Source organism: Salminus brasiliensis, chromosome 9, assembly GCF_030463535.1.
Source record: "Salminus brasiliensis chromosome 9, fSalBra1.hap2, whole genome shotgun sequence".
NCBI lineage: Eukaryota > Metazoa > Chordata > Actinopteri > Characiformes > Bryconidae > Salminus > Salminus brasiliensis.
Window position 1 is genome coordinate 38971514 of NC_132886.1, and position 12147 is coordinate 38983660.

Consider the following 12147-nt stretch of genomic DNA (forward strand, 5'->3'; position numbering starts at 1 on the left):
TTCAGTAAACGCGAGAGCTGGCAAGGGACGGTTATGGCATTCTCCGCCTTCTCCCAGCTCAGTGACCGAGTGACCTAATGGACCGTCTGAGTTAAACACAAAATAAAAAGTACAAGAAAAAGACTGTAGAACACGTTCCACAGCACTTCCAACTGCAGAACTTCCCCAGAAATTCAAGTCCTGTCTGTCCCCACACACTTACACAGCAGTGTGACCAGCTCAAACTTTGGCACATGGCTTCAGTCCAGCCTAATGCAGCGCTAAAATGGACCTCCTATGACCCTAATCCCCCTCTGGATATGAATCAGGTCTTTCTCTTTCTCTCAGGTTCCTCACGAGAATTAAACTAGTCACACATTTACCCTCCACACAATATCTGTGTGAATATCTGTTCCAGTGCTCTCCTGGAGGAAGGCCAGTACTTCCAGTTCCCATTCAACACTTTATCTACTCAGTGCTACATTAAGGTCAATCAGGTTGTTGGTTTTATGCTGGTTTATACTGGTCTGGTGCTGGTTGACCATCATACCAGTCTTTAAAACATAACATCTGCTGGCTTATACTGGTCTGGTGCTGGTTGACCATCATACCAGTCTTTAAAACCCAGCATCTACTGGTTTATACTGGTCTGGTTCTGGTTGACCATCATACCAGTCTTTAAAACACAACATCTGCTGGTTTATACTGGTCTGGTTCTGGTTGACCATCATACCAGTGTTCAAAACTCAGCATCTGCTGGTTTATACTGGTCTGGTTCTGGTTGACCATCATACCAGTGTTCAAAACCCAGCATCTACTGGTTTATACTGGTCTGGTTCTGGTTGACCATCATACCAGTCTTTAAAACACAACATCTGCTGGTTTATACTGGTCTGGTTCTGGTTGACCATCATACCAGTGTTCAAAACTCAGCATCTGCTGGTTTATACTGGTCTGGTTCTGGTTGACCATCATACCAGTGTTCAAAACCCAGCATCTACTGGTTTATACTGGTCTGGTTCTGGTTGACCATCATACCAGTCTTTAAAACACAACATCTGCTGGTTTATACTGGTCTGGTTCTGGTTGACCATCATATCAGTGTTCAAAACTCAGCATCTGCTGGTTTATACTGGTCTGGTTCTGGTTGACCATCATACCAGTGTTCAAAACCCAGCATCTACTGGTTTATACTGGTCTGGTTCTGGTTGACCATCATACCAGTCTTTAAAACACAACATCTGCTGGTTTATACTGGTCTGGTTCTGGTTGACCATCATACCAGTGTTCAAAACTCAGCATCTGCTGGTTTATACTGGTCTGGTTCTGGTTGACCATCATACCAGTGTTCAAAACCCAGCATCTACTGGTTTATACTGGTCTGGTTCTGGTTGACCATCATACCAGTCTTTAAAACACAACATCTGCTGGTTTATACTGGTCTGGTTCTGGTTGACCATCATACCAGTGTTCAAAACTCAGCATCTGCTGGTTTATACTGGTCTGGTTCTGGTTGACCATCATACCAGTGTTCAAAACCCAGCATCTACTGGTTTATACTGGTCTGGTTCTGGTTGACCATCATACCAGTCTTTAAAACACAACATCTGCTGGTTTATACTGGTCTGGTTCTGGTTGACCATCATATCAGTGTTCAAAACTCAGCATCTGCTGGTTTATACTGGTCTGGTTCTGGTTGACCATCATACCAGTGTTCAAAACCCAGCATCTACTGGTTTATACTGGTCTGGTTCTGGTTGACCATCATACCAGTGTTCAAAACCCAGCATCTACTGGTTTATACTGGTCTGGTTCTGGTTGACCATCATATCAGTGTTCAAAACACAACATCTGCTGGTTTATACTGGTCTGGTGTTGGTTGACCATCATACCAGTGTTCAAAACCCAGCATCTACTGGTTTATACTCGTCTGGTTCTGGTTGACCATCATACCAGTCTTTGAAACACAGAATCTGCTGGTTTATACTGGTCTGGTTCTGGTTGACCATGATACCAGTGTTCAAAACCCAGCATCTACTGGTTTATACTGGTCTGGTTCTGGTTGACCATCATACCAGTGTTCAAAACACAGCATCTGCTGGTTTATACTGGTCTGGTGCTGGTTGACCATCATACCAGTGTTCAAAACCCAGCATCTGCTGGTTTATACTGGTCTGGTGCTGGTTGACCATCATACCAGTTGGACTTTTCCCTTGCACGCAGTTCTGACTGCTGAACACAAGGTGGCGCCCATGGACAAGGAAAAGCTTTTGACACACTCCTCAGTCACTGCACTGCAACATAGCTGAATTGATCCTCAGTCCCTCTAACTGCAGGCCCATTTCCTCTGTATTACAAGAAATGAGCTCAGGCTCAGGTGCACAGGCTCGTAGTCTCATGCCTGGTTAAGGATGTAGGTCTTTGTACTAGATCCTAATGTTTCATGGGTTAGGTTGGAGCAGAAATACGGACCCTGATGTCCCTGAGGGCTGGTTTGAGAACCACAGGCTATGACTGGGGTCACCAGTCTTATCCACAAAGTGCTGGTGTGTCTGAAGGTCTCATCACCAGGTCCTGCTGGCTTATTTAGTTCATAAAGATGATGCGTCACCCTTCATGGTGCCGCTGGGTCTCTTGGTCTAGGAACAGGGCCGGATTCCAGGCTCTCTATAGTTAAGGCCGGGTCAGTAAACACAAGAGCCGTCAGGCGACGGTCTCAACCTGCCGAGTGGGCCAGCGGAGGTAAATATACATAAAAGAGAATGACTGTAGAGCAACAGAGGAGACCTAAAGAGAGAGAGGGAGGACATGGTGGAACAGGGAGAACAGGTGTTTGTGTGGGTCAGCAGGCTGTTAGACCACTGTGCAGATTCTACAGAACTGTAGGCCTGCACAGCCTGCTACCGACATCATCACTGAACCGGCTGTGATCATACTAGGCCAGGCCAAGCCTCTGACCTTTTCCATTAGATAAACTCCCGGCCTGCTGAAGGCCTCTGGGTAAGTAGCGAGGTGGTTGAGTGGTTCATCTGTGCATCACAGTACTTTTATGTAGAACCAGTACAGAAAACCAGTGAAAGACAGATGAACTACAGCCCATATCAGCCCTTTTTTTGATGAATTTGTTGTTGTTATTGTTGTTGCTAAAAGTGAAATAAGCAGTCACTCAGCGCCCCCTACAGGTTTTACTGTTGGTGTGTAAAAAAAATCAGACCTAAAAAATGATACACAGAAATGATACACACACTAAAAAACACAATTTATTTTTTATATACTATTTTGAGTATTTTATTTATGTATGTATGTTTTTTGTATTTTTTGTTTTATTTAATTTAAAATAATTAAATTAAATAGAGTAATATTGTTAATAAAATGGATGTCCATAAAAACAATGATAATAATAATAAAAACAACAACCTATCTCTCTCTGTAATGCATATATATATATATATATATATATATATATATATATATATATATATATATATATATATATACTCATTCACCCATTATGTAAGCATTTTGTGTAGCTAAATATTGCCCCAAAATGTGGTAATTATTTTTATTTTATCATTTTAATTTATTTTAAATAGTTTATTTTTACAACACCGCTTTTGCCAACACTCCTCAGTCACTGCTCTGCAACAGGAGCCTCATAGCTGAACTGACACAGTCACATTTACTCTGTAGTTCAAATGACAAGAAGATGGTATTACAAGAAATGAGCTCAGGCTCAGGTGCACAGACTCGTAGTCTTATGCCTGGTTAAGGGCGTCGGTCTTGTTGTTTTTAGAAGGACAGGCTCCTCCACCAGAGTGAAGGTTCTCTGGAGGTTTTCCTAAAGCATGGATTAATATCAGTCCCACAGAATACCAGTAGTCCACTCTCAGTGGCTCTTTCTTAGCTTCCTATGGCGTTTCTTGGCCCTACATTCTTAAAAAGATGCTAATTTTTCTCAGGGTTCTCAAACCTATCCTCCAAAACCCCACATAACACACATTTAGTATTTGATCCCAGTGTCTTTATTGCCCCAAAATGTGTTTATTATTTGTATTTTATTATTTATATTTATTTTAAATAGTTTTTTTTATGGAAATAACTACAATTTGTGCCAGTTTGGGTTTATGTTATATTGCTCTCCTGATCCATGGAGGCCCCACCTCACTACTCACAGGACTCACTACAGTCACTACATGCCTCCAATGGTCAGATCTGTTGTGACGGCACAAGGGGGACCAGCTCAGTGTTAGGCAGGTGGTTGAAATATGTGTGTGTGTGTGTGTGTGTGTGTGTGTTATTAGGTAATTATTATTCAACATACATTAACATGTCTACACACTACCCCAAACTATGCGCCAGACATGTTATTGGGTAAAACTGTAAACCATATATTTATTCATATATTTATTTATTTATAATATGAAAGTGAATTACTAACAGACAACACACACACACACACACATACACACACACACACACACACATATCCTCATGTGAAATAGAAGACCTGTACAGGACAGTGGGCTTCGATATTATGGGTTTCAATACTCCTCTTCAATCCTTTATTATTTTATTCATTATTAATATTCATCCCTCATTTACTGACTTACTAACACTCTTACTAACCGCTGAGGAACATCTGCTCACACACACACACACACACACACACAGAGAGAGAGAGAGAGAGAGAGAGAGAGAGAGAGAGACAGAGAGAGAGAGAGAGAGAGAGAGAGAGAGAAACACCCATCACGTCCAACGCTGTGAAATGCCACTGGCATTTTGACAGACGCGGTTTGGACCAATCAGAGTGCTCCGTTACGGGAGGGGCGCCAATCAGCGCTTAGAGGAGGCGGGTCTCCGGGCTGTTTTGTGTCTGCGTGCTCTGATTGATTTCTCACAGTCTGAGGAGAAGGGCTGCAGCAGCGGATCAGCGGCGGATCAGCAGAGGAGCACCCCGGAGCTCCCCGCTTCTACCCCCGGCCTTCTGCTGCTGCTCGACGCGATATTTTGGCCCGGAGGCGCTCATGTGCTGCTCGGTGCTGCCGCCACGGTGATGCTGGAAACGGAAGGATGCTGCTCGGTAAGCTCCGGCTCTGACTCTCGCTCTCCTCCTCCTCCTCCTCCTCTTCTCTGGGACAGGCTTTCTGAACCCTGCTCGCCCTTCTGAGCTCTGCACTACAGCTTATTGACGTTCCTCGCCTTGTGTATGCTGTCTGTCCTCCTGCTAGCTCCCTGAGGACCAGGCTGGGATACAGAGGCTGGGTCTGTTCAGATGCTGTGCCTGGTTCTGGCTGATAGACAGCACAGCTGCCACCGTGGCTAAGTGGTCGTAGCATCCCTCAGGCTTCCCCGACTCCTAGATGAAAAACAAACCGTACCAGCTGAAGTTCACACCGCCCTGGGAGAAAGATGTCGGGTTTGGGAGAAGGCACAAGATGTACGTCCGAAAACCCACCAAGATAATCGCCAACCCAGGCGTCGTGATGAAGGTGCTGCGCCGCAAGAAGATCTTCATCTTCCTAGCCTACTTCCTGCTGGTGGCTCTGACGATGCTCAACCTGGCGAACTACCGGTGGACCAAGGAACCGCAGCAGTGCAACCACGAGGTGCAGAGCGGCAGGTTCCAAAGCACGCCGGACCTCAGGTTCCTCTTCAAGGATCCGCCGACGAGGCCCAGGCAGCTCGTTTACGTCCTGACCACCTGGCGCTCCGGCTCGTCCTTTTTCGGAGAGCTCTTCAACCAGAACCCGGACGTGTTCTTCCTGTACGAGCCCATGTGGCACATTTGGCAGAAGCTGTACCCGGGCGACGCCGTTTCACTCCAGGGTGCGGCCCGGGACATGCTGAACTCTCTATACAGGTGCGATTTCTCCGTGTTCAGCCTGTACAGCACTCCCTCAGGCAAGAACTTAACCACGCTAGGAATTTTTGGCTCCGTCTACAACAAGGTCATCTGCTCCTACCCCCTGTGCTCGGCCTATAGGAAGGATGTGGTGGGCATGGTGGACGAAAACGTCTGCAAAAAGTGCCCATCCCACAACATCCAGTTCCTGGAGGAGCAGTGCCTGAAATACGACACCATCGTGATTAAGGGGGTGCGCATTCTGGACATAAACATCCTCGCTCCGCTGATGGAGGACCCCTCGCTCAACCTGAAAGTGATACACCTTGTCCGGGACCCCCGGGCCGTGGCCAACTCTAAAATCAAATCCAAGCACGGCCTGATTCGTGAGAACATGCAGGTGGTGCGCAGCCGGGACCCGAAGGCTCGCCACCCGCCGCTGACCGACCCGAATCAGAAGCAGAACCGAAAGGACAGCTCAGACTACCACTCGGTCAGCGCCATGGAGGTAACCTGCGACCACATGTACAGAACCCTGAAGACCGCCCTCGACCCTCCCAGCTGGCTCAAGGGGAAGTACATGACGGTGCGGTATGAGGACCTGGTGGACAACCCGGTCAAGACCTTGCGCAGCGTTCACCAGTTCTTGAACATGACCACCAGTCGTGACTTAGAAGTCTTCGCCATGAACATGACCAGCGGCACCAGCGACACCTCTCAGCCCTTCTTGGTGTCGTCCAGGAACGCCACCAGGGCCGCCAACGCATGGAGGACGGTGCTCAGCTACCAGCAGATCCGGCAGGCTGAGGAGTACTGCAGCCAGGCCATGTCCCTCCTTGGGTACCTGCGAGTTCGCTCGCCGGCCGAGGCCAAAGACCTGAGCAAGTCTTTAATGACGAGGCTCAGGGTTTGACGCGTTGGGAGACTGGAAGTGCACCACCGTTTCAGACTGGTATGGTTTCCAAAGAAAGTGTTACTGGAGCATGCTAGACCAAATAAGACTAAAGAAAAGTACCCTGTGTACAGTGTACAGTGTCTTGTTGACCGTTTAACCAATGCCAAGTTGGCAGTCCAGAAGGTACGCTCGCTAGCGCTCAACAGTTTAGAGTCATTGGGCCTTATTCAGCTACCGTTCTTGTGAGGAAAGTTCTTCCCAAAACCTGAAACTTTTGTGGGATTTGTTGAGGTTACTAGGACTATGGGGTCCAGGGCAGAGCTGTGAACAACCGATCATGAATCTGACGTAGACTTTACCACATGACTTTTCTCAAGAACTTGCGTAATTTGATTTAAGTGAACCCTAAAACCAGTGGTACTTCAAATTAGGCCAAGACCAGACTGTGTCCTGCATGGTGAACGGAGATGATTTAGAGCTTTAGAGCTTCAGCAATCAAGAAACTAAAACGATCTTCCAGAATCTAATCTCACAAATGCTAAGTAATTAATGTAGATAAATATTTATAGTTGTATTAATTTCTTTTCAAATAAAAGCCTGTAAAATATTTTCCTGGTGACTAGGTTCGTATATTTAAGCCCTTATTATATTGTACCGGTTATTCTTGTATATAAAATATCAGAAACATGAATACGACAAGCGAAACCAAGCTTTTGAACGCTAGCGTACGCACCGCAATGTGACTAGCGAGGTCCAGTTAAGCAGATCTGCTCCTCATGTCCAGCTTATTACTGTATGTTCTTCAGCCTTGCTTCGGGTTTGAAAGCTACTGACTGCGGCCTGAATGTCACCGAGGCTTTCGGGTCTTTTCAGCCTTAATCCAGAGTTATTTTAAGTGTTAAAAGTGCTGACAGACGACACAACAACACTCACAAAAAAGATGACACGCGAGTCAGACACCCATCCCCTGATACGAATCTAGGAATCTTGAAGAAGTATTGTTTGGGAATGTTTTGTACGATGTTGTCCTTAGGGATTTTCGGCACAACAGTGTGAACTGGCCTCATTCCACGGCTCATTCCTTTACTGATAAAAGTGCCTTTACAGTCTATAGTCTCTGAGCTGTAGGAGAGTCTTGAAAGGGTTCTCCACCAGGTTTTCTAAATTTCTGCATAAGGTGATGGGTGAGATGTAAACAAAGTGGAAGAGTTGATGCTAGAGAAACGTACCCAGCCAGAATTGCCCACTGTTGTACCATCATAACATTTCAAATGTTTAATATAAACATAAAAGTCATTCAGAGCAGGTTTGTCCACCCAGTCAGAATTGTTCTCAACAGTGGTGAATGGAATCAGACGTCTGAAGTTTGATGCCTCTGAAAGCTCCCCCACCGAATGTTCTTAACATTAAAATGGGCATGGATACACTCCCTGATGTCTGAGACTTTGATTTACCACAGTTTTGCGGTTAACATTTGTCGTAAATCCTATTAGACTATTAAAATTCATTCATGGCGGAGGGCGTTATAAGGCAAAAAGTAGTCCCAAAAAGAAAATTAAATTCTAACACTATTTTACCATCATTAACATTAAAATGCGTTATAATACAGCCTAAACAAAGTCATTCAGAGCAGGTTTGGTGTAAAATGCTCTATTCTACAGAAACCTGAACTTCCATGTGAATGGAACCAGACGTCTGGAAAGTTTAAGGCTTCTAAAAGCCAAATCACAAATGTTGTTAACATTAAAATAAGCATGGATACGCTCCCTGATATCTGAGACATCGATTTGCCACAGTTTTTTGGTTAATATTTGTCATAAAATCTATTGGATTCCTAAAATTCATTCATGGCGGAGGGCGTTGTAAGGCAAAAAGTAGTCCCAAATGAGAACTCATTTTTAACACTACTGTATCATCTTTAACATTCTGATTTATTACATTACAGCCTAAACTAAGCTAGTCAGAGGTTCGGGTTTGGTGTAAAACGCTTCATTCTAGACAAACCAGTCAGAATTGTTCACAATTATGATGAATGGAACCAGACGTCTGAAAAGTTTAATGCTTCTAAACGCTTAATCACGAATGTTCTTAACATTAAAATGGGCATGGATACACTCCCTGATGCCTGAGACATTGATTTACCACAGTTTTGCGGTTAACATTTTTGTCGTAAATCATAAAATTCATTCATAGCAGAGGGTGTTGAAATCATTACAATTCAATACAGTACAGTGTCGACAAAGTCATTCAGAGCAGGTTTGGTGTAAAACGCTCTTTTCTAGAAAAACTTGAACTTCCATGTGGGAAAGAACTAGATTTACCACAGTTTTGTCGTTAATATTTGTCATTAACAGTATCATACTTTTGAAAAAAGTAGTCCTCAAAAGAAAACCGTCTTTGGCCGTTGTTGTACCGTCATCAATATAACATGAAAACTCAGAAGACACATGGTGGTGGTAGCTTCACTGGCGGGTTTGGATAGTAAATAAAGTGTCTGTACTCGTGTTGTAGCCATGACGACTACTTTCTCCCGTCGACTACTACAATGCAGCCAAACACGTTTTACCAAACTAATATGATGTAAACCCCTCATGTAACCTGAAATGCACGACCTGTCAGCTTTTCAGTTCCTTTCATCAGTTCATGCATTGTTCTGCTACACTTCCCATAGTCATATCGCCTTCTGCGCTAGCGTATTATATTACTGGAGGGTTTTTCCTTCATCACAATGCCCTGCTGATCTAAAAACAGGCACAGTATCTGCTCAACCACCACATCTGATCTGGGGTTTTCTGCGTCTGTTGTCCAAAGCTGGAATCAGCTTAACGTGTCGATAATCTCCCAGAGGTGGGATCTGTTACAAATCGCTAAGAACAGCGCTTTCTCCTGTTTTGCCTGAAGACACACAATGAAGATATTTAAAAGACAAAACTTGATTATAAAGGGTTTATAATTCAAAATTTCATAAGTCAGTGTTATACAGTGGAGTGTCAGTGTCATATGTTGGTCAATAAAGCAGCAAAAAGGCTAAAAATGTGCCTTATGCTAATGTGCTAATGTTGCGTTTTTGGTTTATCAGTGTCCAAATATATAAAAAAGCCCAGGTTTTGATGTTAAAGCTGTGCTCTACTGTGTTTTGATGGAATGCTGTAGCCATAAGCTAATATGTTAGCCGTAGAGTCACAGGAAAACAAAAGTATGATTTTTATATATTAACCCTATATTATTTTTTTTGGGGCCTGTCCTGTATCTCAGCTTCAGGTTTCAAATTGACCAGTACCAATCAGGCCTGATCAGGTCTCAAACTTCCCAGAAAAGGTTGGGTTAAGCCTTTACTATCATTCACATAGTTTGAGCCACAAGCTAACACGATAACCAAAGGTTAACACACTAACACGCTTGTCACTCGATAGACACAAGCCAACTTCCTAGCCACAAGCTAACAGACTAATTACAACCTAACACAATAGTCATAAATGAACATGCTGGCCACAAGCCAACTTATTAGCAATAAGCTATAAGTAGTCACTAGACACACATTAACACACTAGCCACAAGCTAACACACTACACTAGTCGAGCTAACACACTGGCCACGACCTAACACACAAGCTAACACACTAGACATACATTAACACACTGGCCACAAGCTAACACACTTGACACAGTGGCCTGTAGCGCACCACTGTTATGCTGTTTAGCTACAAGCTAACACACTACACTAGTCAAGCTAGCACACTGGCCACAACCTAACACACAAGCTAACACACTAGACACACATTAACACACTAGTCCCAAGCTAACACACTGGCCACAGGTGAACACACCCATCCACAAGCTAACACACTAGCCACAAGCTACCAAACTACACTAGTCACACACTGGCCACAAACCACCACACTAGCCACAGTGGCCTGTGGCGCACCACTGTTATGCCATTGGGAGCAAACCTTCACTACCACAGCTCTAGAACATCCCACTTTGCACTCCACAGCTACAACTGACTGGTGTGCTCGCTTATTGCTATGTGCCGGGTTCATTCCAAACCGGGGTGGTCATAATGTTTTGGCTGTGTATTTTCTCCGTAATGCCCGCCCCAGTGCAGGTTTAGGGGGTGTTTTGTGTCGGCCACTCTCAGAAACCCTCAGCCCTCCATTTCAAAGCAAGTGCTTTGTCGCCTTCGGGGCTGCGGTGTCAGATATCCGAGCGTAGTAACCCACAAACGTAAGGAGAGTGGAGGGGGTCCTAGGGGACAGTCTGGGCTCTGAGGCTCAGAAGATTTGTGAAAGTGGTGAAGTGTGTCGGAGCGCCTCTCGGGAGTGGCACAAATACATGAGCGAGGCAAGAGACGAGAAGCCTCTCAGCCAGAAACAGAAATAGCAGGAGCAGCAGCAGCAGTCTGATCCCAACGTCTTCTCATCCTCACGTCCTCACGTCCTCACGTCCTCAAAAATAGCCATTTTTCTATTTCTGCTCTTTGAAATCAAACAAGGATTCGATGCTGCGAAAGCTCCTCAATAGAGTCTCAGTACCTCATTCAACTCCACAACCAAAACACCCAGCCTATTCACTCCACAATGGCCTGTAGCCTACAAGTACGTAGCAAACGTAAACAGTAGCCTCATTCACACGCTGCAGAACAGTGCTGGGGTGGAAAACAGCCCAATGTCTGGGTCGCTGCGGGGCAGAACAGGCACTGGGTTCATCTGGACAAGCGGGTTTGATCATTTAACCCATGCTTTGGCTCATATGGACGAGCAATCTAGGTTAATTGTACCTCATGAATTGATTATTAATATCTTATACTTATTATAACAGGGATATTTAAATATTGCATGTTTTGCATGTTGTCCACACAGTAACACCTCGTAATGGAATCTTCCTTTTTTAACTTAGCTCACTGTTTCTTAACCCTGGTAATAGTTTTACTGCATTCCCTACCTTAAAACGCCCAGATCAGCTCAGTATGGGGTTATGAATGACCACATTAACAGCTGGAGTTAGCCATTAGCCTAGTGCGTAAGCAGAGTCGCTTGCTGCACTTCCGTCTCCTCTCGCACCGCTTTCGTCGACCCTTCTTTCGGCCAGCAGGCTCACACAACGTTTTGGACTGAAGCAAGCCTAGAGCGCAAATCTTCTCACAGTCTGAGTACGAGTAGGGACTGTGGCTGATTTGTCTTAGGTGTTAGGAGGGTCTAGCGATGGTATACATCAGTTATGTTGGAAGCATGAGAAACACTAGTGTGCCACGGCTTGGAAAATGCTCCTCTAGCTAAAGGCGAATGCGACCCACCACCCAAATAACACCTGCTCTTTGGTGGCCAGTCCTGTGGGGTCCTAGGCATTAACTAACATAGCATGTATAGAGAAACCGATGGACTACAGTCCGGAGTTATAGAGCTACACAGTGCTGCTATACGGTCAGTGGAGCA

General features: G+C 44.9%; 1 protein-coding gene across 1 annotated transcript; it reads left to right on the forward strand.

Moving 5' to 3' along the window:
* The first annotated feature begins 4859 nt into the window (after positions 1-4859).
* On the forward strand, positions 4860-8143 carry chst2a (carbohydrate (N-acetylglucosamine-6-O) sulfotransferase 2a). The gene has a single exon (XM_072688356.1). It carries the CDS (start codon positions 5340-5342, stop codon positions 6732-6734), a length of 1395 nt encoding a protein of 464 aa, XP_072544457.1. The 5' UTR covers positions 4860-5339; the 3' UTR covers positions 6735-8143.
* Positions 8144-12147: the final 4004 nt, after the last annotated feature.

What these genes read in the sequence shown, in the direction of transcription:
- chst2a (XM_072688356.1), top strand. Translation starts at nt 5,340, where the DNA reads ATGAAAAACAAACCGTACCAGCTGAAGTTCACACCGCCCTGGGAGAAA.